This window comes from Rhinolophus sinicus, linkage group LG03 (genome assembly GCF_036562045.2).
Source record: "Rhinolophus sinicus isolate RSC01 linkage group LG03, ASM3656204v1, whole genome shotgun sequence".
NCBI classification, from domain to species: Eukaryota; Metazoa; Chordata; class Mammalia; order Chiroptera; family Rhinolophidae; genus Rhinolophus; species Rhinolophus sinicus.
Window position 1 is genome coordinate 49,595,201 of NC_133753.1, and position 26,589 is coordinate 49,621,789.

Genomic DNA, 26,589 nt, shown 5'->3' on the forward strand with positions numbered 1-26,589 from the left:
GCCTAAATTGAAGAGCTTTCAATGTAGATCAGAAATTGTATCAAAAGAGTTGCTTTACTTTCTATTTGTCCTTCTGATAGTGCTTGTCTTTTACATGCCAAGTGAAAGACCTGGGTAACCATGAGCTCTGTGCTGAATGTCCTGAGACCCTGCCTGTGGCCCCTGACTTTGAGGCTCACTGGCAACGAGTGTCTTTTGCCCTTGTTATCATTTTTTGATTCCCAGGAATGAAATGATGCTCAACTGGAAAGTAAAAATGAACGTCAAGATAGGTGGGAGATTGGGGCCGGCCCGGTGGCTCAGGCAGTTAGAGCTCCGTGCTCCTGACTCCGAAGGCTGCTGGTTGGATTCCCACATGGGCCAGTGGGCACTCAACCACAGGGTTGCCAGTTCAATTCCTTGAGTCCTGCAAGGGATGGTGGGCTCTGCCCCTGGCAAATAACAATGGCAACTAGACCTGGATCTGAGCTGTGCCCTCCACAACTAAGATTGAAAGGACAACAACTTGACGGAAAAAGTCCTGGAAGTACACACTGTTCCCCAATAAAGTCCTGTTCCCCTTCCCCAATAAATTTTTTTTTTTTTTAAAGATAGATGGGAGATTAAAACACAAAAGCATCAAGATAGGAGAAAGCTGCATGAAGTGAGTGTGAAAAGAGGGTATTCAAAGGAGTTGTGAGAGGTCTTTGGGATTCTTAGCAATACAGTCCTGCTAGTTTGAGGTTTGAATACAGTGCACAGTCACATACAAAAACATGTTTGCTTACATGTGGCCACTGTGGCCTATGGAAGCACAGTAGGGAAGAAAGGTGAGAGAAACTTACAAAACCAAGCCAGGGAGCTGGCAAAGCAGCAGTGGGAATGGGGAGGGGGGCACGACAGTTGTGAAAGAAGAACGGGAGGAAACTTCTTTGTTGGAAGTTGAGGTTCAAAGCCACCGGCCCCACCCAGCCGGGGAAGGCGTGCCAAGAGGATGCGCAGAGCTACCCCATGCGCGGGGCGCCGAGCGAATCCCCAGTCTCGGAGGGAAGCTGAGCAGAGCTCTCTCTGGGAAAGGGCACCTCCTGGGTTTTGATGTTGGTTCCTGGCTTCTGCCTTCCACCCCCAACCCTCACCCCAAACCTGGCTCCGACCTCCCTACTGCTCAGAGGCTTGCGCAGGCCAGTCTTTGCGGGTCAGGACCCCACTGATCCGCCTCTCGGTGTTCCTCCGGGGAACTGCTGGCCAGAGGTTAAGCTAACATGTTTGCAGACGGTAATGGGGAGCTGGATGCCAGTGGCCCCAGCTCAGGGGAACCACATGTTTCTTGGAACAATTCTTCCTTCCATTGCATTGATGCCAAAAGAAAAAAAGTGACTAACCAAGCTCCGAGTCTACTCAAGTCTTAGTAATGAACCTAAACCAGTACAGAGAACGCCACGTGGTGCTCGAGAAGTAAAATGAGGAAGGGAGGAGGAAACAAAGTCGATAATGGGACTCGAGTAAGCGTCGGGGGCGCCTCAACGGAGAACAAGGGAGTGGGCGCCGGGCCCCCTCCAGCTTGGCGGGGCTCGGGGAACGTTTCAGGGCGAGGCCAGCCTTACTGGCGGGCGGGCGGGTGAGGGTGAGTCACCCTGACTCCGGGTGGGAGTGGGCAGGGGCAGGGGGAGGGGGAGGCGGGGCGGGGCTGGCCTCGCCCGCTTAGTGAGGATGTGGCGGCTATAAAAGCCCCACCCAGGCCTGCCGGCTCCGCTTGGCATCTGGGGACGCTTGCAGCTCTCGGCGCTCGGCCCAGGTAAGCAGGGCGCGTCCTGCCCGCCCGCCCGCTATGGCCCCGGGGCCGCCGCGCTAGCGGGGCGCAGAGAGGCAGGGAAGGAGACGGCCTTGCAGAGAAGTTCGGGCGACGGGTATCCGGGAAGGCATCCGGGCGAGGGGTCTGGGGGACGGTCCGCACAGGGGTTCTGCAGAGACGGGGCACCGTGGCAAGCGGGCCTGGGCACGAGTGAGGGGAGGTGGTTGTGCCCTGACGTCGGGAGTGCAGGGCAGAGGGACGGGGTCCGGCGTCCCCCACTCTCCCGAGTGCTCCCTGGAAGCCCCGCGTGGCGGCGCAGGCGAGGGGAACCGAGGGAGGCCCCGCATTCCAGACGCGGGTCGGTGGCGGGGGGGCAAGGGTGTGGCCGCTCCAGGAGCCGCAGGTTCCAGGCGGAGCATTCACCCGGGGCACTTACCTCCTCGTGTAACAAAAGCTTTCCGGTCATCTAGAAGGTAATCCCCATCTGTTCCAAGTTACTTTATTTGAAACAAATGCGCATTTGTGGAACTTGAACCGAGCAGCTGGAGGGAAGCAGTTCGGGCGGGGGTTGGGGGGGAGGGATAAAGGGTGGGAGTTTTTAATAGCAATCCCCCCCCTCAAACAAAACAAAACAAAACAGAAACCGCAGCTCATTTTCCTTTGTCTAGATTATCTTGTAAGAGAGCAATTTCTGATTTCCGTGTATCTAGAGAGTTTCCCCCTTGGTTGACCACTTTTGCATCAGGAAGTAAGTGTCCTCCATGCTTCTGTGGGGAGGATTGTCACTGTTACTCGAGATTATACGACAGTGACTCAGGGATCTAAGGTACAGAAAAGGGCGTGGCCTCTGGGCCTCTCCTTGCAGTTCTGTGAAGTGGGTCCCAGCGCCTGGTGTGGGACGGCTGGATTCCCACAACTGACTGTTGAGAGGGTAGGAGGTGCTATGAAAGCGGCTTAAGAATTAGCCCATTCGTCCTCCATTCATATAGGGTTATTATCGAAAATTTCAAAAAAACATTCAAAAATTAAGACGTAAAACACACTGAAAACATTAGGCGCCATAAAAATGTAGTGTCATTTTTGTGTTAAGATTTGTCATTTTAAAGCTATGGGTATTCTGAATCTGTAAAAAAGCAGGGGCCGTATGGGTGCACCTTGGGTCATTACCAAGAACCGTAAGGTCTGGAGTCCACGAATCTGGGCCCCTGAGCTCAGACAGATTCTGTTCAAAAGTGTGTGCTACTGTATCTGTCTGGAACTTGGTGGTCTAAAATGCAGGATGCACTTTCCCACTGAAACAATGTTGCAGGAGGTGCTTAGGTTCCCAGGCTAGCCCAGAAACCCCTGCTTAACTAGCATTGTTTTCTAAGGACTGATAGTATAGGCTGAATTTGGGGGTGTGGGTGATGGGGGAAAGAAAGGTGGAAGGGTGAAGGAGGGATACCTGGATAGGAAAAATAAATCACTGAAATATTTTCCTGGAACTTGTATTCGTTTTAAGGTTGGCCTAGATTGAATTATTTTTATTGGGAAATTATTTCTTTGCCCCCCCTTCCCCCACTTTTCTTTGCTTTCCTTCTGCCTCTTTAGAGACCCTCTGTCCTGACATCTGATAAAAGCCACCCAGGCTTATCCAATTCTGCTGCATTATCGTCCTCTTTCCCATTTCAGGGTACCCAGCTAGAGACTAGCAAATTGAATCAATATTCATTATTATGTATTAACATTCAGTATTAGGAATGATTGGTTGGTCCTAAAATCCTGGGCAACCCCAAGGAGTTGTGTTATTTTAAAAACAACAAGAAAACCTTGTAAACAGATCTGTAATTATAGAATCCAAGGCTGGAATTCAGAATACCCATAGCTTTAAGATGACAAATCTTAACACAAAAATGACACTACAAGGCTGGAACCAAGGAGCCGCATAATATAATACGTAGGCAATATGGAGAAAGAGTTTAGATGAGGCCAGGTTCAGAGAGGTGACCTTGAAGTGGTGTCCTCCGTGGCCAATAGTAAGACATTCCCACTTAGCACTTTCTTCCCTTCTCCTAAGTCCATCTTACTCTGTAAAAGCTTGAAGGGGTTTCTCCAAAAAGATCCATCTCATCTGCAATGGAAGGGTGTGACCAGCCAGGTGAATTTTTTTCAGTTGGGGGTTTATAAATTGGAGACTGCCTGGATTTTGCAGGCCAAGTGGCCTGCCTGGGGTAAATGCCCAGGAAATACTGCTGACTCACTGGCTTTGATCAGGACCTTGGTCTTGGATTGGCATCTCAATATTCAATATCCTGCGTCTGAACTACTAAAAGGATTGTATTGATTGACATTAGGCCTGCAGTTGTGGCCATTACTTTCCTGACCAATTTCTGGTTTAAGTCATTTTGCTGGCAGGGTAGATATCTTTCTGTAATTGGTATTGATTTTGAGGGCTGTAGGTCTTCCTGCACCACTGGGCCTAGACTCAGGCACTAACATTGCCACAGGCCTTTGTTCTCGCTCTGTGCTTGCTCTGGGCCTGCTGAGGCATATTTCATGCATCGAGGGTGGGTGTGTCACAGGAGTGCAGGCTCTACTGATGTGCTTTACGCATTCATTCCACAATATTAAGCACCTACTATGTTTTACTAATAGTTATAGGCACTCCGGATACAGCAGTGAACAAAACATAAAAAATAGACAAAATAAGGGAACTGTATAGTCAGTAATTGGATTTTGAATGTTACATTTTCCCAAATTAATGTTAGTTTCCAGACTTAGCTGGGGCTCCTTTCACCTTTAATCCAGCTGTTCCAGAGACCTGAGCTTCACATTTCACCTGCTTTAGGGAAACTTGTTTAAAGTTATCATGACAGTGTGATATATAGATGATGTATTACAAAATTGTACACTTGAAACCTATGTGACTTTACTAACCACTTTCACCCCAATAAATTTTAATTAAAAAAAAAATTTTTTTTTAAATAAAGTTGTTGTGACTTAACCAGCATTTCAGATTTGATTGTGAGAATTCAAAAGAAATGGCATGCTCCTCTTTTTGGGACGTGAGAATCTTCCCCCTTCATTTTCCCTGGTGCCACACCCTATCCTAGTTTTAGGCTGCATCAGAGGAAATTCCTTCCAGTCCTTTAAAAAAAATTTTCCGCCCATTCACTGTCTGGCATATTTTTCTTTCTATTGCCAGAGGCAGTCCCCATGTACTTTGTGTGTGGGGGGTGGGGAGTCAACAGTAAAGGCCAGGAGATGGCCAAGCTTGTTCTTCTGGGTGGTTCTCTGGGATTACGGGCAACTCTGCCTTTTAGGGTACACCCCAAAGCTTTTAAACCTCGGAGCTCAGTCGTGTCAAAAGTCAATAGTATCCAAGTAATCTAATCCCAGGCTTGGCGTGGAAAGTTCTGACCTACAGGAACGGCTGTGACTGGAGTCCTTGCCCTTTGTCCCCCGGCCACACCCCGTCTGCACACTCACAGCTCAGGAAGTCAGAGTCCCAAGGCCACCTGTCAAGCCTCCCTCCTTTCCATATCCTCCCTTGCCTTTCCTGCCAGAGAACATGTAGGTTGCATTTCCACATTGTCCAGTGGATGAGCGAGGCCCCAAGTGGCCTTGACAGTACAGAGGTGGGGTGCAGACCTGGAGTGCGTATCGTGATGTGAAAGAGGTTGCCCAGAAGTGATCTTACCAGGCTTTGCAAAAGTTTGCACAGAAGCTGGGAATGGAAGCCTCCAGCTCTGAATGTATGGAACTGGAACTGCATTTGAGACGTCCTCTGAGGGAGGGAGAAAACAGGAAGGAGAGTGCATTGGAAAAGAAAAAAAGAACAATGTGGAAAAATCGTGTGTGTGTAAACCATCCAAAAAGGTGACTGAATGCCTCGTGTGTGCGAGGCACTGTGCTCAGACCTAGGGGGAGACTGGAGTGAATAAGACAAACCCTGTGGGTGGATAGGATAGAGGACTGTCTCTCGCATGTTTACCAGACACACCCAGAGTGCCGAGCACAGAGCAGGGAGAGGTGCAGGAAAATAGGTAACAGTATTTTTTGTGTCCTGAAGTCTGAGGATGCTGGCCGATCAAGATTGAACGTTCCTAGTGGAGGGATCTTGGAGAAACGGGTCTAGGGGTAGGACAGTGCTGAGTGTTTGGAGAACAACGAGCAGTCCAATCCGACTTTGGTACTTGGGTGTGTGTACACACGCGTGTGTGCGTGCGTGTAGGAGGTGTTTATGGAGTAGTAGGTATAGTCCAGAGTGGAAGGTCTTGAAGGCTGAGTTTAGACTTTTTTCTGTTGGCAGCAGGGCCCCATTGGAAATATAATATGAGGGCCACTGAAATTGGGTTGTGGATAGGGAGGCTTTGACTTCCCAACCCTGCAAGTGCTTCGTGCCAACTGACCTCACTCTTCCTGCTGGTCTCTTTCCGCCCACTGCAGCCCCTTATCAGGTGCTGAGAGCAAGCAGGCTGCACGGTCTTTGGTAGCAAACAAATACTGACTCAGATCAGACAGCAAAAGGGACAGGCCAGAGCAAGGGATGCTGTGTCCATCCGGCTCAGTGTGTGCAGGCTGCTGGGCAGAATTCCAGGATTTCTGGAAAGTGACTTGGCCCTGTGACTCAGGCGTTAATCAGGACCATAAAACCAAGGAGAAAAGTGTGTGTCCTCGGGAAGAATCTGTGAAATAAAAATGCTTTGTGGGGGGGGGGGGGAGTGGAGTACAGTGGAAACTCCCCACCCACCCCTACTTATGCATGTTTTTCACCCCCCTTTTGATTTCAAATTCTAGCCTGGTTCTTTAGACTCAGGATTTTGCACAGTAAGGGCTTTGGTGGGGAAGCCCAACTCTCCACACTCCCACCTCCACCCATTTTTTGGTTTAAAAATCCTCATTTGTATCATCCAGTCCCTGATTGATTCATCATGGTTGCTAGGGATGTGTTTTGTGGTGATGCGTCAACACTCCACGTTTAAACTGTGAAGTGGGTGTGTCCTGAAACTGCTGGGTTGTACTCAGATTCACTTGTGCAGACCAGCCCTGTTGCAACATGTTTTTGATTGTGTGAATTAATATTTGGGACTTTCTGGAGCTCGTTCTTAATTCATTTCAATAGAACTTATTTTTATCATTTGAAGTGTTGACTTTTAGGTTTACTTTTTTTTTGTTTCAACATGTTTGCAAACTTTGCTTTACTTTCGGGTGGGGGGGTTTGGGGTGGGGAGTTAAAGCTGTTTCCCTTGTACTATTTTTATAACTATGTATTTGAAGTGAACCAATGAACTACAAAACAATCTATAGGGTTTGTTTGTTTGTTTGTTTTTAAAGGACAGACCTTTAAATTATCTTTAAAATAGTCCTGCTAACTGTAAATTACTTGTTTTTGAACAGTTTTTCATTAATGGCTAGCTTTTTGCTCTAAGAGCTTTTTCAGTCAGGAATTAACAGTCTTATTAATATTTTCAAAGGTAGAGGAAACTGCCCTGTTCCCTTCATTAGGGTGGAGCTGTGTGAGTCTATGTTCCCACTCCGTGGTGCATTATTTCAAACCAGTTTGAAGTGGGTGTGACTCTTTCAGTAAGTCTCTCTGTACCTCTCTGTTTCCAAGGAAAAACTTTCCCTGATAAAATACTATTTTAATTATCTTGTCTAGTAACCCAGCCCTTCTCTGGGAATGGAAGGTACTGGTATGTAGTGGTGCTCATCAACAGATTGAATTTGCTAATTTTTTTTTTTTCTTTTTTGCAAGTTGAAACCAGTTGGAGATTTGGGTGAGACCGAAGTGTTGGAAAGTGTGGTGCAGTCATGTTCTGTAGAGCAGTCTGCCAGATAAAGAGTGGTTGTTCTGCTTTTAATGTGTTTATGAATTTCACACTATGATGAGAAGTCAGTGGGAGTAGGATTGTCTCATGGCACGTAGACTTAATTTTAGTCTCATTCAAAACAATAGGTACACTAAGGCAGAGCTATTGCTTTCCGTAAGCAAATTCAGCCTCTAGAACAAATGCTGTGGTGAACAGATACTGTGAGTATTGGGAACGAATCTCTGGCTCTCTGGCCCTCCAGTATTTCCATAGCCAAGCTTAAATCGGCTCCATCCAGAAGCCCTCCACAGGGCACCACAGCAGACATGGCTTGTTTTAAGCCTGTCCTCTTGTTCTCTCACGACCCAGGGACATTCTCCATGCCATCTCCCTAGGCTTTCCCCCATCTTTTTCTGGCCAGACTTCCACAGATGATTGATTGCCCTTTTCAAACTAAGTCAGTACCTTACCTACCCATTAAGCTCTTAGCTGACCTCACTCCTAGTGTTTTAATCTTTCTTTTGGTGTCTTAATCTCTTAGAATGGAGAACCATTGTGAAGGTGAAAGGGCAAAGACCCAAAAGTCAGAGGATCCAGATTCTGGCTCTGTCTTGCTATTCGCTAAGTGACCTGGGCTAATCTGTCAAGTGTCTCACTGGGGCAGGAAGAGAAGAGACCTGGAAGTTCCTTGCAGGGTGGGGTCTGCATTTCACAATTGTGTGTGTGTGTCTCTCCCAGCCCTAATGCAGTGAGGGCAAGTGTGTGCTTGTAAGAGGATTACTTGAATGTTACCATTGTTTGTAATCTACAGTAGCACTGCAAGGACTTTCTTTTTCCGCTTGCAAGGGTAGCAGCACTGACACATTCTCATTAATCAAATGAACTAGATTAAGCTAATGTTTTAACAAACATGAGTGGCAAAGCCAACTATTTCTTCTAGAGGCTAATCAATCATCCACGAAATGACTTTGCTTTGCCAGAGGACTGGATATAATACAGAAACAGGGGCCATAGTTTATTTCTTAGGTAAAAATGTGTTTGCCATTAAGCTTGCACAAAAGAGGAGATACAGAGGGTGCCAAAAAAATGTATACACATTTTAAGAAAGGAAAACTATTAAAATTGTAATAATATATACTGATAACAAAAGATGAATACAAGTCATGTTTCACTTCTGCAATTACAAGAGATACTCAAAGTGGTTACCATCCGCGTCCAGACACTTCTGATTACGGTGAACTGCTTGAGCAACGTTGACCAAAGTGTCTACTTATATACATTTTTTTTGGCACCCTGGGTATATGGATACAAAAGCCATGCATAGAGTAATAGCAGGTTTCATGGATATTGCTTTGTGGTATTGACATTTTTGCTTTTTCTGCAGAATGATTATAAAAAATATAAATACAAATGTTAATTATGCACAATAGCAGCTCATTGTTTCTAGAGAAGGCAAAGACATTCTTGACTCTGGGGGGGAACTGAGACTCCTATGGGGAAGACCAGGTAAAACATACTCCCTGCTGCATTGAATTGGACCTCAGCGTTTGCCATTTGCATACTTGGTACATGGCCGGAACTCAGTACACTTTTGCTCAATGGATGAATGTAGCGGCGTCAGGAAGTGCTGGCATTGAAAGGAGGGAGAGAGCCCTGTGGATTGGGGGCTATAACCACCCCTTTAGCAGATGCCAAAGTAGTGGTGACTTGAGGAATGAGGGGGGGTCTCTAAAACTGGAAGAAGAGTTGAAGGTGAGATGGGGAGGAAACATGAATCAAGGAGATGTGGATTAAAGGAGTACAAGCAGTACGGTGTGTTTGGGGAGAAGCAAGTAACAAGTTGGCCCAAGTCTACTTTTGCTGGGGAGCAGACAGGGCAATGAGGCTGGGTTCCCATGCCAATGTTTAAGGGCTGGACTGAGCTGGAGAAGGAGAATGCCACAGACGGATGGATTTTGAACAAGATCAAATACAGAAATTTGATTGATAGTGGCATGCAGAACTGATTTGATGAAAGAGCAGCACCACTGTGGACAATAAAATGGAAAGGATGATGTGTGGGGCTTTTTAAAAACCTGTTTTCTGGGTCTCCTCAATGTGTTGTGGCTATGAGGGAAGAATGACCTGAGTGTATAACAGATTGTCTTTGATTTGTACAGTCTTGAGGGTCCCATGTGGGACATGGTTAGGCAGCTGTCTTCAAAGCCAGTGCTCAGAGCTGGAAAGACAACTTGAAAGAACTACACAGTAAAAACTCACTGTGCCTCAGTGGTTGAGAGTTCCTAAATATGAGAATCAATGTGAGATGCCTGGTTTAATAAAGAAGTGGAATTTAATCCATACTTCTTTGTAAGTGGGAACAACCCTGTTTGCAGCTCAGACTTTCAGGTCCTCTGTTTGTTTGTTTCATTTTGGCATTTTAATTTCTTAGCTGTTTACAGTGGGGACTAGAATTCTGCAAGGGAGGTGACCACAGTTTATCCCTCACTGCAGACCTAGTCCCGTTGCAACCAAGCTCCAGGGGTGGTTCAGTGTACTAGACGATTCATCTCTGTTGGTGAGTCTCGGGCTGCAGGATACTGACGACACCTTTTTGGGATGTTTCTTGGCCCAAGTTGAAATTGGAGATTTCTTGAGTAGACTCACAAACGTGTCTGTCTTGACAGGAAATCTCTCAAACTTAGTTTTTAATGGACCCAGCCTTGGAGATTTCTTGAGTAGACTCCAAACTTGTCTGTCTTGACAGGAAATCTCTCAAACTTAGTCTTTAGTGGACCCAGCCACTTCAGACGTTTTTGGACTAGGATTGGAACATGGCAGTGTGAGCTGTATATGCAGTTGGAAATTTTGTAGTAGCCACATTAGCAAAGATGAAAGAAATAGGTAGAACTGAATTTAAATAGTTTTTTATTTAACCCAATTTACCCAACACTTCATAAATGTAATATATAATCAAGTAAAAAGTTATTGAGAGATTTGCATTCTTTTTCTCATACTAAGTCTTCAGAATCCCGTGTGGACTGGACACTTTTCAAATGCTTGATAGCCACGTGTCGCTGGTAGCAGTCCAGCTACAGAGCAAAACTTTAAAAAATAAAATAGACTTTTTTTTTAGGGCAGTGTTAGGTTCACAGAAACATTGAACGGGAAGTACAGGCAGGTCCCATATATTCCCAGCCACACGCACCCTCCCTCCCCCACGACCAATGATCCCCACCAGAGTGGGACATTTGTTACAATCGGTGAGTCTACACTGACTCATCGTTATCAGTCAAAGTCCGTAGTTCACGTTAAGGCTCATTCTTCGTGCTGTACATTCTGTACATTCTGTGGGTTTGGTTGGACAGCTGTCTAATGCCATGGATCCACCATTACAGTGTCATACGCAGTAGTTTCACCATTAGTTTCATATGCCTTAAAAATCTTCCGTGTTCCACTCATTTATCCCGTCCTCCTTTTCCTCTAATCCCTGACAAGCACGGATCCTTTCATTGTCTCCATAGTTCTGCCTTTTCTGGAATGTCCTATAGTTGGAATCAGGCAGTACCTATAACCTTTTCAAACTGGCTTCTTTCACTTATTAATATACTTTTAGGGTTTCTTCATGTCTGTTCATGGCTTGATAGCCCATTTCTTTTCAGGGGTGAATATTATTCCACTGGCTGGATATGCCACAGTTTATTTGTAGAGGAAGACGTTTTGCAAGTCAGGATTGTATTCCAGCAGGGGGACAATTTCTTTGTGTGTGTGTGTGGGGGGTGGTTCTGTAAGTTGTGAGAATGAGGGGAGTTAGAACAGCTGTGATTTTCTTTTTGCTGTGTTTAAAAACCTTCTGTATACATCAAGGAGAGAGAGGACTGGTCTAGGAGAGAGCTCAGGATGAAAATCTTGCAGAAGTATATCTGTAACCACAAATAAAGGCCAATCCTCTGCCCTTACATTTCCCTTCCTACACTCTACACAGAGCGTGGAATCTGCTTAGTCCAAAGCCTTCAGATAAGTTAGCAAGTGCCTATGTCAAATACTCCCTCCAAGCCAGTTTTATGAAAGTGTTTAGACGAAGCAAACTGTTGGAAGAGGAAGCTGAATTTGCGTGGGCACAGTTTCCTTGATCAGAGAATATTAAGCAAAAAGAGACCAAAGCAGGAGTAGCTGCAATTCAGTGTCGTCTCCACTGTTTTCGGATGCAGCTCTGCTCTATTTCCTTTATTTTGGGGTTGATGATGCTGCTGAATGACCTGCCTTGTCTCAGTTGAGAGAAATTTAATGCCAGTTGAGCACTCTTTATTGGCGGGGGTTACTGTATAGATTCCGAGAACTGTGTGATTGCAAAGCTGGAAAGCCAGTTCATTGGGCCATAGTGCCAAGCCGGAGTAAGTGTATTAACTGCAAGATGACTTCATTTCAGCCATATTGAATCTTAAATACACGGATCAGTCTTTTATGGAATGAGTTAATGTCAGAAAATCTATCTACTGTCTTTCTCATTAACAGTTTAATATCTTTTAAGCATCGGTGAGCTAAGAAAATAATTACAGATAGTAATAAAGTGTTCCATTTAGGAATGGGCCAGCATGGAAATGCTATTGATTTCAGTTCACACCCATAGTTTTCAGGCCCTTTTCAATACGTTAAATTACCGGTGAGAAATAACAGAAGTTGTAGCTGGTTTGATGAGTTTATCACTTTTTATGAGTAGTGGAAGACCCAGTTTTATCCTGTTTGAACAAGTTGCATTAGCCTTAGGGAGCATTTTGTTTGTGTATTCACAAATCAGTCTCCCCAGGTTCTAGTCAAACAGAGCAAGAGAAGGTCTGGCTGGTTCAGTAGTCCATCCCAAACCTAAGGCAAACCATCACCAAGCTTTAATTTTCCCAATCATAAGACGTGAATTGCATCTATTTTGCAAAAATTACTCTAATATCCTCAGATGAAATGGTCCAAGAGGTAGAGATTAATATAATGAATCACTGCTTGCGGGGGGAAAGGAAAGCCTCTTCATAAAAACTTTTTGTTGTATTTTTTCCCCCAGCTTTTTGCAAAATGTCTACTGTTCACGAAATCCTGTGCAAGCTCAGCTTGGAGGGTGATGTAAGTATATCATTTTCACTTGTGTCATTTTTGCAAATTGGACTTCTCTCTGGACACCTGTGCTACTGCCTTTCTGTGTACATCTAAGGAAATTGGGACCAAATTTAGACAATCATTTCTCCTCTTGGTTCTCCTTTCTTCCTCATTACCTTAGCTGTTCTTAGTAGTTCTACTTGAAATAAATGTTTGGTACTGGAAAGTTTTTTGGCCTCACATTAAAACTGAACAGACACTAGTGACACTGGGGAGCCTAGAATGTTTTCCTGCTATATACTTTGCATGTCAGTGGTAGTAATTGTTAGGATGATACGTGACTTTTAATGTCATGCCCTGGGATTTTATTAATGGTTGGCTATATCAAAAATGACCCTGAGTGTTTTGGACTTCTTAGTGTCCAGAAATTTATTCCAGACAAGAACTTATACGTTTGTTTGTTTGTTTGTTTGTTTTGTTTTGTTTTCTTTAGTTTAAATTTAGTACCTGGGAAAGCTTTTCTCCCAAAGCTAGGATGGTTCTTCTTTTTCTTTCTTTTTTATTTAAATAATTAAAAAACTCTAATTCATCACGTTTCCTTTTTTGCCCTGGCTCTCAGGGAGCTAAGAATTATTTTTGTCTTTCCCAGAAAATATTTGAACCTGGAATTCCTGATATATTTGCTTCTTTGTGTTAGTTTAAAAATTTTAAACTATATATGACATTATAAGTCGTGGCAAATACTTTCAGAATCAAGTACAATATAAATCAGGAATATGTAAAATATCTACTATCGTACATCTTTCAGTCATCTTGGCCAAAATGGCTTTTACAAAAACTCTGCAGTGACACTGATTTGTAGGCATATCTTGCTGCTATTTCAAAATATGCTCTCATTTAAATTATAATACAAAGAAGCACTCGAAGTAGGTTGGCAGCAGCTTGGATCATGTGGTACAGAACCTTCTGTATGGTCTACGGGGCTTGGCATCAGGATGTTCGGATGGATGACGTCCGTGCAAGCACACATTTTGTGGCACACAAAGTGCCTGTGTATTTTGAATCTTTCCTTTTGGAACTTGTACATACTTGTTGCCAACAAGACAAGCTGCATATTGAGTTCCAGACAAGTCCAGGAGCTCAAGGATGTTTTTCTTTACTGAATCCTATCATTAGGTTGTTTTTAGTACCAGGTTTCATGGGTGGACCTTTCCAGTAGCCCCTGAAGTTACCGTTCTCTAGTACGATGCATTTCTCTGTGTGGAGATGAGACTAATACAACAGAAAACGTCATGTATGCCCCAATATTTTGAAGGAAGAGAAAAGTCCCTTTTCCCTCAATAATTTGATTTTCAGACAAGTGGATTTTACAGGTCTATTTAATTTTGTTTCCAGAGATACTATAAAATTATGCAAAACTTTACTCACTGTTTTGGAATAAGATGACATCGTGCCTGGTAAATTAAACCGTATGTGATATGGCTCAACGACCAGACTGCCTGCCTTTGTAAATAATTGATGGCATTGTTAATAAACAGGAAGCTGTTTTTCCTTAGATTTCCATCCCCATTTTGTAGCCACCATAGCAGATCTAGTATTTAGTGTTTCAAAATAGCACATTGTCCTTCCCTTTGCCTGAATGTGTGCTCCATTTCCATTGAGTTAATCTCAATTGGAAAGTGTAAGTAGTGAAACTAGATGGAAAATACCTTGATAATCCACTGTGTTTCAGAGTTAGAAATTTTAACTGGATTTCCTATTTGGCCAAGATGGTCACAAGCACATACGGACACATTTTGTCCGGTCCTGAACTTAGATCTCTGGCTTGTCCTGGGAGACATTTCAGAGGATGGCTTCTTAGTTGTTTACCTTACAACCTCACTGCTGATAAAACCAACTGGTGTGGGAGCCAGAGTGCCTGTAATGGGGTGCCTGTGGGTGGAGGTAAGTCAGGGACCCTCGGCCTCTGACTCTTTCCAGAAACTGAGCCAAGCAAAGTCATGACATTATGATGGACGTGGAGGGGGGCATTACAGGATGGGGAACCTTGACGTTGAAAGTGGGGCAGTGGTAGATGGCTCCCCTGGCCATCAGCCACCCCCAACCACATGGGCCATCCTCTGTTGTCTGTCCTCTGCGTTGGGACTAGGTCGCAGGGAGGAGGAAAGCTGCAAGAGCATTTCAAAGAAAGAGGGAAGTTGACAGTTCGGAAAAGAGAACTGATGTAGAAGCAGGCTGTTGCCCTTCCCTCACCCTGGGGTGGGGTGGGGTGGGGTGGGGGTGGGTCCCTCTGATCAGGAAGGGTAATGGCTTTGAAAAGCGCGGGAAAGGGAAAGGGTGTCATTTAAAAGGCAACAAGAAAAAAAAATCCTAGGGACAGTAGTAGGCAGAAGGGATAGATAGTGTTAAAGACAGTAGAGGGGAGGGTAGAGGGAGAAGAGTGACGGTGCAGGAGGAACTTAGCTGCCATGAGGAAGATGTGGGCCATGTGGCCTGGCTACCTGGGGGCCACAGCGGTGGCCAGAGTAGAGGTAGGCTTCCCTCACGCCCCTGATAAAACCAGCGGGAAGGCATTTTACATTTGCTTTCCAAAGAATTGTGAGCTCAGCAATACAGGCCCAGGTAGAAACTCGTGTGCCTGTAGCAAACACTTGGCTAAACACACTTGTTACTCAGGCATTTCGGTTGCACTAAAAGATAAGTGGACATACATAGCATATATAGACAGCATATTGTAAACTATGTAACCGAGCCTTTGAAGAAGAATTCCCATTAGAAACAATGAAGTTCCGTATCCTATATGTGGTGGCATAACAATACTTACTTAGTTAGTTACCTAGTCTAAGAATGATTTGAATTGATGAAACAATAGGGGGGAAAAACTATTTTAGAAATTGATATTTGAACAAGAGGATCTTAAATTTGTATGATGTGGGTATGTTTGTCTTTTGACCTCAGCACTCTACACCCGCAAGTGCATACGGGTCCGTCAAAGCCTACACCAACTTTGATGCTGACCGGGATGCTTTGAACATTGAAACAGCCATCAAGACCAAAGGTAGGCAGCACATTTGTCCTCTTGTCCGGTTCTGACTGAGGCCTTTTTAGTTGTCTCTCATTCTCCCTCGAATCTCTATACATTGATCATTTGAAATTGTTTTAATGGAGTGGAGCTTTAATGAAATAGATCCAAACCTACCTTACCTTACACCTACCTACCTATCTTTCCCCCTCCTTCTCCCCTTTTATCCTCCTCTCTTTGGAGAGATCGAAGCCATGAGAAAATATTTTAACCCAATAGCATAGCAACATGTAAGTAGGCCTAAGTTGAGGGCCAGGAGGCCTGATCCCCGGGTGTGTACTTTGGGCCCAGCTCTTTACTTTGGGGCCTCAGCGCCTCATCTGTGAAGGAAGAAGTTGGTCATGGTGATCCCTAAGGGCCTTTTTAAAAATCCTGATTCCCCTTGAATTTCATTACATTTGTTGGAAAAATGCTGGGAACTTTTTACTGGTTTGCTCTTAGATTGATCTAATGAGAGAAAAATTCAGATTCTTTCTTTTTTTTTTTTTTACCCTACGAGTTATACCACTCCTTAGGCCTGGAGCTGGAGCTGGAATGGGAAGAACTGTTGGAATGAGTATGTTTCCTCGAGTTCCAGGATGAGTAAGAGAGGACCAGGAGGCATAAAGGCCTCCCTTTCTACAGGCAGCAGATAAAGCATTTAATTGCGTAGAGTTGAGCAAGAGGTTGCTAGGTTATCATGCTGTTTTCTGCAAAAGTGCATGTTCCGAGTTAGGGGGTTTATGTTAATGAAATGTGTATCTTTGGGGTTGCGCCCCCGCCCCCCCATCCCTGGAAGCATGACGATTGCTGTGGTGATTTACTATAGTCGTTCTCCTTCTGGACAAAGCACTTCCTTTCCACTGTGAGGCTAGACTGAGAGGCAGACGTGACCCAGCAGTCAGAGCTGCTGGTTCCAGCCCCTGCTAAAAAGCTGGGAGACATTTTTCTCTTCTAAGGAGAATGTTTGAACTGACTGACACACTCCATACACTTCATACACAGGTCACTGACAGGGAACCTCAACCGGGAACCTCCCACTGACATTGGAACCTATGGAGGGTGACCGTATGTCCTGGGTTGTGCCTGCACATTTACTGATGGGGCCCCTTTCTGCTCTCAGAATTGTTTTATTTTGCAGGATAAATTACATGGTCAGCTTTCCTAAAACCTTTGGAGAAACTGGTGACTTATTTTTCCCCAGAGATAGGAAGAAAAGTAGATCCTTTACAGCGTGTGGTTCTAACAGGACGTAGAGCTTTGCATCATCTGCCTGAAAACAGCCTTAAGTTCCATGGGGACCCTGTGGGCACTTCCCAGAATGCTGCCCGGACAATTGAAAGGAGAATAATGAAGTATCCACATTTGTGCAAAAAAGTCTTCATTTGTGGCACTTTGAAATGGCCATATTTGTCAAAGGCCAGGTGGGGAAGTCAGGAAGTCACTCATCAGAAAATAAAACTAAAATCTGCAGGGCTTGTCTCATTATAATCAGTTCTACTCAGTGGAATACAGTGCATGAGAGCATGTGTGATCACGGGTTCAAATCTTAGCTCTGCCACTAATTTACAAGCTATCTGACTCTGGAAACACACAACTTCCTTAAGCCTCACGGTTTCTTTTTTTGTTTTTGTTTTTTACCAGTAAGTAGGGCTTATCAAAGTTCCCACTTCATTCATAGGATTATTGGGAAGTACCACTTAGCATAGTGCCTGGCATATAGACATTGCTCAGAAAAGGTTTCTCTCTCTCTCTCTTCCCCCCTCTCCCCCTGTCCCCTTTTCTCCCTCTCTCCCTGTCCCCTACTCCTTCCCTTTCCTAAAAATTACCCTGTCTCTCTTTATTTGGATGTGCCTACATTCCTGGGGCTTCCCAACATACCATTGTAGAAACACACTCAAAGTTTAACAGTTAACTCATCTCACAAAGATGGTGCCTTTTACCAGCTTTAGACAAAGGCTGCTTTTATCCCTGCATGAGAAAGCTTTTAGCACGCTGGAATGTAAAGATTGCGCAAATGAACTCTGGTAACAGCTGCAAGTCCCATGGCAATAAAAAATACCTTCAGGCCCTTTCTGAGTTCATAGAATAATATTGAAGTTTCTAAGCAGAAACGTCTGGAGGGCTGAGATTCGGATTCCTGCTTTCCAGTTTGCTCAAAAGCAGCTGAAATCACCGTTACCCCGGTTGTAGCCCTTTATTGAGTTTATTGAGTGCTCGTTATGGGCAGGCTTTGCACCAAGCCCTTTCAGGACTATTCATTTTAAGATGAACTTCAAATTAACCTTCTGAAGTAGTGTTCCATCACCCCCAGTGTATGGGTGATGCCACTGAGGTCTCTTGGCCTTGATTCAAATTGGGGTTTGAACCAGCCCCAGGCTGTGTTCCTAAGCATCAAGATGTGCCACCCGCCTGCCAGGATGGCACTTTTTTCTTTGCTGGGTAAGTTTCAGGCATTGAAAACATTTCCTAGATGTGATTCTATTGATACCAGATACATGTCATATTTGTGGCCCAGCTTTAGGTCCCCTGTCTTCTCTTTCAGACGTAATGCCCAATGACTTTTATTTAGGAATTCACTTTTATTTATTTATTTACCTACTTATTTATTTACTTATTTATTTACTTATTTTTTGGTGCCTAGTGATTTTAGAGAATAACTAAATTTTCTTGAGTTGTCTGTTAGCCCATTAAAATAATTTCTAGGTTGTCAATACGTTTAAATCCTTAAATCCTTCTAAGCAACTATTGAGAAGAAAGAATGTGATAACCATACAGTTCAGTGTACCAAAGATGTTAGTATCAGTATTGGGTAGTTGGGGAATGACTTAGTAAATGATGGTAACTTCCTCTGTATTACATAGAATATCTGTAGAATGTCACAGAGACATGAAAAATAAAGTTTCTGAACAAATTTTAACATTTTTGTATTATGATGCAATTTACATACCATATAATTCACCTACCATACAATTCACCTAGCATACAATTCTCCTACCATACAATTCACCTATATAAAAGGTACAATTCACTGATTTTTGTATATTCACTGAGTTGTACAACCATCACCATAATTTTAAAACACTTAATATATATTCGCCTTAACTATGTCAGTTGCATAGAAAAATGGATGTAAAAGAGTATACACAGTATGATTACAAGACAACTTTGTCAAAAATGAAAAAAGGCGTTATTAATGGATATATAGAATAATGAGAATAATAATGATCCTTTTCCTTTTTTGTGCTTTCAGTATATTCTGCTTTTTCCAAATTTTCTATGATGACACATGTTAACCTTTAAAATGGAAAGCAATAAATTTAATTACAAACAAAATGAAGTCATTTGTTGGAAAAGTCAGATCCCTTTTATTCCTTTTCCTTCCCCTTGATATTTTTAGATAACCAACACCGTTAAAAAATGAGCTAATTAAGATCTTGCCTTCCCTTTTAGAATGCCTTCTAGCTTAAGTGTAATTGAGAAGCTGTGCCTTAACCCACTCCCACCTCAAACCCTTTGCGGGGAGAACTCAATGCTAAGTAATGGGTGTTCCCTGGAAATCAAAGGAAACAAAGGGTAAACCTCAAATGCTGATACAAACAGAAGCCAAAGGACCATGACAAGAACAGATGACTATGTGGGCCTCCTCTTCTACAGAGGGCAGCCCAAGTGTGTGCACACACATGCATGCGTGTGCCAAGTACAGAGCATGCCGTGTGGTAGCTGCTCTGGCTGACGTACCAGCGACTTCCCTGTTGTCTGAGTACTTCCAGGAAGGAGAGCTGAGAGCATGCCACCTGTGGTGGAGAGTTCCTCAGTTGCTGTTAAACACAGGGACTGGAAACGAGCAGGCCTGGAGTGGGGCATGTTAACACGAGCAGCGTCGGGCGAGAAGCAGCTCCATACATCCCTTCTCTCCCACCCTTATCATCTCTCACCGGGCCTGGTACGGCGTCTGCCCTTTAGCAGGCCTCCTTGCCTCATCTGCTGCCAATTGTCTTTTGGGCATCATCTCCAGCCTATTCAGTGCCCCAGAGAGCATTTGCTCTGGCTCCCCTTTTAGTGGGAGCGTTAGCCTGCTTCTAACAGGCAGTTCCCACGTTCACCTCTCAGCCCGAGCTGACACCCAGCCACGTCAGGCTTTCTCTGAGAAGGAGGAGGAATCCATTATTTCTTGGTCTGTGTGTCATACTTCTTTAGGTACTCATGTACAGCTCTTGTCACACTGTGTTGTAGTTACTCATGTATGGATTTGTCTCTCCCTCTAGAATGTGAGCTCCTTGAGGGCAAGGACTTTATTTCATTGATTGTGTTTAATCTTCTTTACACAGCCCCTGGGACTATGTGAGAAGGTAAACATTTAACCCAAATAGTCTAAGTGTACACAGATACCAGAGCACACAGGTGCGTGTAGGGGGTGGGGACACATGACTGGCAAGATGAGGCAGTAAAGGACAGTTCCAGAATCTGGACAGTATCCGGAAAGGGTAATAGCCCTTAGTGCGCTTTGATCTGTTTTTGCAAAATGAATTCAGCTCACTCCGCTAAGTCTGCTTTGTTTCCAATTTGAAGGGATCTCAGTATTTCTTGAGTTGGTTACCTAAACCAAATGCATGGTTGTTTTGTGTATGCTCTGGTTTGAGGTAGACTATGCAATCACTTACCTTAATTTCTGTCTAGTTAGAAACTGAATAAAGCCATGCAAAAGTAGTAATATTGCTTAATTAACAAGAGGTTTCTGAGACTTAAATCTGAGTCTTGGTCTAGATTGGCCTTGGGTTAAATATATACTGTGGAGTGTACAACACAGCTGTGAATGGTTTGCCATATGGGTGCAAATAACTAGAAAGGAAAGTCAGCTAAATTAGAAAAGGATGAATCTAGACTACATAAAATAGATTGTAATTAGAAGTAGCACAACCCCAGAGTTAGTGTAAGTGCCAATACGTTGGTACAGCTTGGGTCTCTCTCTCTGGAAGGGGAGGGTAATGAGTTGCCCTATTTATTGCCAGTTTTGATTTTAGCAGTATTTGTGTTCTCCGGAAGGGATGCAAAGTGGGTAATGTTTTTCTTCCCTTCTCATAAGCACAAGTATAGAAGCATAACTGCAGCAAGTTTTTGCACTTATTTTTTTCCTTACACTTTTGAAATGGAACCGCTTAAGATTTCCAGCATGGCCAAAGCCTGACATCCCTGTGCCGGTGGAGAGCAAGCCAGGACGTGGGTGTTTGGTCTCACCTGCACACCTGGAGGTATATTCATTCAGTTGTGACAGCAGTTAGGAATATATTCTCTTGAAGATGTCAGGAGGCAGAATGGCTCTGCAGCGTAGCTCCTGTCCTATTAGAAGAGAGGGTGTGGGGGTTGGGGGGAAGGTGAGGGCCCCAACTGGCAAGAACCTCTAAGTCTGAGAGTAGTTGTGAGAAATGCTTCCTGACTCACGTAGCTTCGGGCCATCTCACCCTCCTGGAAGGGAACATTTCCCTTTCCTTTGTGTACAGCTTTGCTTTAGACCGAGTCCTCATCTTACCCCCACTGGGAAGAAAGAGGGACCAGTGCTGGCTGAGTCACTACCACCTTTATTCAGAGTACTGATTTTCTGATTGTCTTCACAATGATCTTTGTCTCCGTGGGTATGTAGATGCCCAACCCAAGCTAAGACGCCCATAAACCATGGGTGAAGGATCCCCTGGTCCCTTTCTAATTGTAGGCATCAGCTTTTGTTGCCTGCCTGTCAGCTGTTTCTTTTTTGTAAACCTGTCACCTCTGTTTCCCCAGGAAATCCAAATACCAGTGCCAAACAAGAATAATGGAAGGAACCAGATTCTTATCTGGTGTCAAGCAATGTTGAGACGATAAATAGTAACTTCACTATCAATTGAGTTCAGGGTGGATATGTTGGGTCTTCTTCCATCTGTTCAGATTTTTTAATTTTCTGTCTCAAGAGGTTGATAGAATAGTGGAGCACAAAATGGTGCTTGCATTTTATGCGTAGTCCTTCTCTTATGTGCAGTTTGATTTGATTTGAATCTTGAGTGGTGGCCTGCTTTGTGTTTTCCTGCTGGTCCTGTAGACTATTTCAGAAATACAATCTTGCATGGAAAGCTGACAGGGTTCTAGATTTTTTTTTCTTCAGGGTTTTAGGTTGTTAACGTATCCAGTGGAATTACCAGATAGATGGTACTTAAATCTTTCCTAAGGGTCTCAGCTGAGGAGAGACCAGAACACAGTGGAAATAGAAGACATTTGATGTCTGGGCCACACCTTCTTCTTAGGCACTTAACTTTCCCTGAGTGGGGACCATGTCTGCCAGCTGTCAGTCTTGGGACAGGGGCTGAGCTTTTCAGTCTCCTCCCACCCTGTGCAGTGCTTGTTTTCTTTCCCATGTCAGGCAACTGCCAGAGTTTATCATGAAACTGGACTAGTCATCTAATGTGTGCTAATGGCAAAAGTGTTCCCCATTTTCTGGATGCCCTGTTTTTTCATACACCAAAACCCCAACATAGGAGCCAGGCTGGTGACAGAGCAGCTGAGTGGAGATGGTAGTGGGCCTGTTTCAAAACATTACCCAGCCAGTCCTTTCTGTGTCCCTGTACATTAAGTAGTCTCATGACCTCTGTTTTATAGGATGAGAAACTGAGGCCTAGAGAGGTAACTAACATACTCCAGATCGTACGGTTCTGAGTCCCACGTAGCCTCTAGAGCACGACGTCTGTTACTGCCACTTACCCAGATGCCTCCCTTTGTATCTGTTGCCCACCTGGATGTATGGCTCCTGATGAGACCCTCTGGACAGAATGCTCGCTTCTGCTGCGTGATCCAGAGAGGTGACTCCAGGAGCAGGAATTCCAGGCCAGGCAGCACCGTGGCCGATGGTGGGACGGATACTTTTGGGCAGTAATGTGTGTGTGGGTGTGTGTGCCTGTGCCTCCATGCACTTCTCTGTCCCTAAAATCACTCCCAGCAGGCAGATGACTTGTTGGCAGGGACTGCCCCTCTCCCACTGAGCTATTAATGGCTGTCTCCATAACAGAGCCTTCTAGCTCTTTCTGTTGAAAAAACCCCAACTGGGTTATCTCTTTAGGGGCCCTGCATTGTTACTTGGTGGCAAATCATTATCTACCGATTATTCGTGTGTACGTTTGTATGTTCTCAACAATAAGTCCAGTTCTGTAGACATACAGACGCATGACTGCCCTGAATCCTTGTTGGGCACTGGAGGGAGGAGAGCGGTATGGAGAAGTATCAAAGTCTCATTTCAAAAAGGTACAAACATGACATATAACTAGGATGAACATATGTCAAACATTTATTTAGTTCCATGAAACAAGCTGGTTCAAAGGGAAATTAGAGAGACTGGGTGTTTATAGACACTGAGAAAAGAACATTGGAGGAAGATTGCTGGGCTGGATACGAGAGGGTTAATGTCCTACATGGCACTGAGGCCAAAACTTGTGGGTTTTTTTATCTTTTCTACTGGACCCAAATCTGCAAGTTAACACAGAACTTGGCGGAACTTTGGCGCTAGTCAATAGTAAGTAGTAGCAAGCTGAATGTGAGATGCAGTCTGGGAGAGGCCTCTTAGCCACACCGGGAGGACATGCTCTCTTCCTCTCGCCTTTTTTTTCAAGTTTTGGGTAATGTTCTGTAACTGGGAGGCAGGATAGCCCAGTGCATTGAGCCTGGGTCTTTAGTCCTGTTTTGAATCCCAGCTCTGCTTGTATGACTCAGGTGAGTCCCTGCCTTTTATGAGCATTGGTTTCTTCGTGGGTAAAATGGGGGTGACAGTAACACCCACCACCTGGATGAGGTGAAATTACATGATAAAATTGTGTGAAGCACCTAGTAAAATGGCTGGCGCATAGGAGGCACTCGGGGAGTAGTTTATATTAGCATAATAAATAAAACATGTCCGCACCTATGCAGACGTGGGCTTTTCCTCTCTCTGTGGCCTGCCTTTGACCTTGTAAAGATAATTTCTTTCTTCAGTTTGATACCGATATGCCCAGTAATCTAAGCCGAGTCATGGTCTTCCCCTTGATCTAGATAAGGAGAGCTTCCAGGCAGTTTTCCTGTATTTTCTAGTGAGTCAGCCCCACCCCAGGGCCTCCTGAGTCCTTCATCAAACAAAATGAAATCCATTTTCTTTGTGCAGTCAGTGTGTCTTGGCAGATGCGTCAGCATCCTGTGGTGAGTGGCCTCTTGGTTCCTTGCCCAGGGATGATAAAGACACATTTTCCATGGAATGCCAGATGCGGAGCTCACTTGGGGTTTCCACCCCCAGAGAGGAGGAGGAAACTCCAGGAGGCTGATTTTGTGGCTTGGGATTCAGCCATTATGTAGACTGCCAGCGTTCTTTCTGTCTTGAAAATACAGCGATGGTTTGAGAGACCCAAGAGCAGAGTGTTTCTGCTTGAGCCCTGCTGCCCATGGCGCCTCCCTGTGGCATCCCAGGGCAGAGCTGTTGCTTTGGTTGACTGGCATTTAGAACAGTGACAGTCCTACCGGATGCCCCAGCTCAGAGTGTGAGATTAGCTGCCCGTTTTTCATTCAAGGAATAAATGTTTATAGTACAAACTTGCTTGTGCTGTTTCCCATCAGGAGGCAAATAAACCTGTGTCTTTGTTCCTCACCAATGTTGAAAATCTTAACTTCTATTAGTTGTGAAAAGTTTAACAATTGGTCTGGATCGCAAAATTTCTGTGGTCTCCCCCCACAGTTTGTGGGCTCCCCCACCCACATCACTGTTTCCCAATGCGAGCCTTTGCTTAGATTACTTCGTGACCTTCCACATCAAACACAAGGGGAATGGGATGGGAACCGAAACATCATTCAGGTTTGTTGGTTTCTCCTTATGCTTTTGCCCCACCCACACAGTTTCTTTTAGACCCTGGGCCCTTCCGCCCAGCTAACACTTCCCTACGCACGGGAACCTGAGCGATCTGAAAGTATCAATGCAGAGAGGCAGAGCCTCATCTCCTGGCGTCTGCGCCTGTGTCACGTTTGTTAACGCTTTCCTCGTGTACTGGCACTCGGTCTGCATTGTCAGTGACAAGTGTGCTGCATGAGTAGCTGGGTGTTCAGTGCTCCTCCTTCTGCTGCATCCTCGGCAGAAATGGTGAGGAACCAGATGACCCTTGCAGCCTCCACCTGTCCTGAACTATTTTCCACAGGAATGAACTGCCTCACCAATTATGATAGCAGGTCAAGAGGAAGCAGCAGTGTTCTGAAGATAAGATGGTCAAGTCCCACAGGCAGATATGTGTATTCTGCTGTTCTGACATAGGACGTGCCTTAACTGGCTTTGACTAGGCAGTCGAGCCTGGGCTCCATGAATTTTTCCCTTTTTCAGTTCAATTTGAAATTTGCAGACCATGGTGTGGGAGAAATAGCTGATGGAGGTGAGGTTCTCAGAAGGGAGAAGGGGCTTCCACTTGCAGAAATAGCCTCCATTTAATTTCCTTGTAGTTGCTGGCATTAGCATTTTTGTCAAGTATCATCAGATTGTTCGCTCGTGAGGGGTCCCAGCATGTTGGACGCTGCATCTCAGCAGGCTGTTTGCTTGGTAAATAACTGAGGTAAAATGCGTTTAGATGCCTTCAGACTACAGTAGTTCTGCCTCCTAGGTGAGCTTCAGGCTAACGACCCAGGCTCTTTACGGGGATTTCCAGTAATTGGATTGAATTCTGACTCTGCGCTGGACACTTAGGTGCTATGAACAGAAAAGCAAAAATTGTTTCATTGACTAAGAGCCTGGGATTACACAGCAGTTTGTGCAGTGAACTCTTTTTGGGTGTAATTTTTTACCTGAGTTGTTTGGACAAAAGTAAGCATTTCTTTCCCTAAAATTGTAGTCGACCCTGTATCTCACAGAAGCATTTGACAGAAATGTACTTAAAAGTCTTGCACAAAAGCAGGTTTCTATAGAGCTTTCCATTCCTCACCTATGCTTATCCATCTCTGTTGGTGATTCTCAAATAAAGAAGCACCAGGGAGCTGGGTGAAATGCTGCTTCCTGGGCCTAAAGTCCTAGAGAGTCTTTAATCAGGAGGTCTCAGGTGGGACTCAGTGGACCGGGTTTTTAATAAGTGCTTTCTGTGATTCTAATGCAGGTGGGTTCAGGACTCGTCTGACACAAACGTAACTTTGCATTTGTTCTTAAGGGAGAATACTTTTTTTTATAGGTCAGTGTTCTTGGGGTGTGTTCAGTTCAGCAGCCTCGAAATTGATTTCAGGAAATATTAGAATTTACGTTATAGGATATCATTGTATTTTGTTGTTGTTATCCAGCATTTTCAGACTTGGGTAAGAAAGTTAAGCATAAAGCAAAAACATTCATAAACAACTGGTTTTCCTAACACAAAGTTAGAGCCATAGAATATTTCGAGATAGAGATAGTACACGCCAGGGAACATGCATGTATGGGGTTGGATGTGCTTGTATGTGTACATACGTGCCCAGACACACATCCGCTAGAATAGTCTCTAATTTTAACCAGTCTTTGAATAAATCTACCCTGCCCATACCTAATTTAAACAAAATACGTTAAAGCTTGATTCCGTCTGTCAGGGGTTCATCTAGTTCACGGAAGCAGAACTGGAGGTCATTGTTCACGCCCCATGCAGATGTAGAAACTGAGACCCAGGGAGGGCAGATGTTTGCACAGATGACAGCTGCCGAGTTGGGCCTCAGTCTCTGAGCTTCAGCTTCTCTGTCTATAAACTACAGAGAGACATAGTTATCCCCACGGGGTGATTAAATAAGAGTGGGCGTTAGGATATTTTGGAAACCAAAGAGAATTATATAGATAAAGCTCCTAATTGCGCTTACTGTGTTTTATTAACTAATGATTTAGAACCGCGCGAGGAGTCTGTTGAGGTGAAGATCTTAGTTGATTCTAG

General features: G+C 44.5%; 1 protein-coding gene across 2 annotated transcripts in view; it reads left to right on the forward strand.

The window, feature by feature from the left end:
• Positions 1–1,643: 1,643 nt before the first annotated feature.
• Positions 1,644–26,589, forward strand: part of ANXA2 (annexin A2) — a 41,278-nt gene continuing 16,332 nt past the window's right edge. Inside the window, exons 1-3 of one of the 2 annotated variants that reach the window (XM_019748700.2) lie at positions 1,644–1,774; positions 12,596–12,654; positions 15,586–15,685. In XM_019748700.2, the coding sequence (XP_019604259.1) occupies positions 12,607–12,654; positions 15,586–15,685 (148 nt within the window). In that variant the 5' untranslated portion in view covers positions 1,644–1,774; positions 12,596–12,606. Of the gene's footprint in view, positions 1,775–2,166; positions 2,245–12,595; positions 12,655–15,585; positions 15,686–26,589 lie in introns of those variants that run through there. The other variant, XM_019748701.2, reaches the window with a different exon arrangement.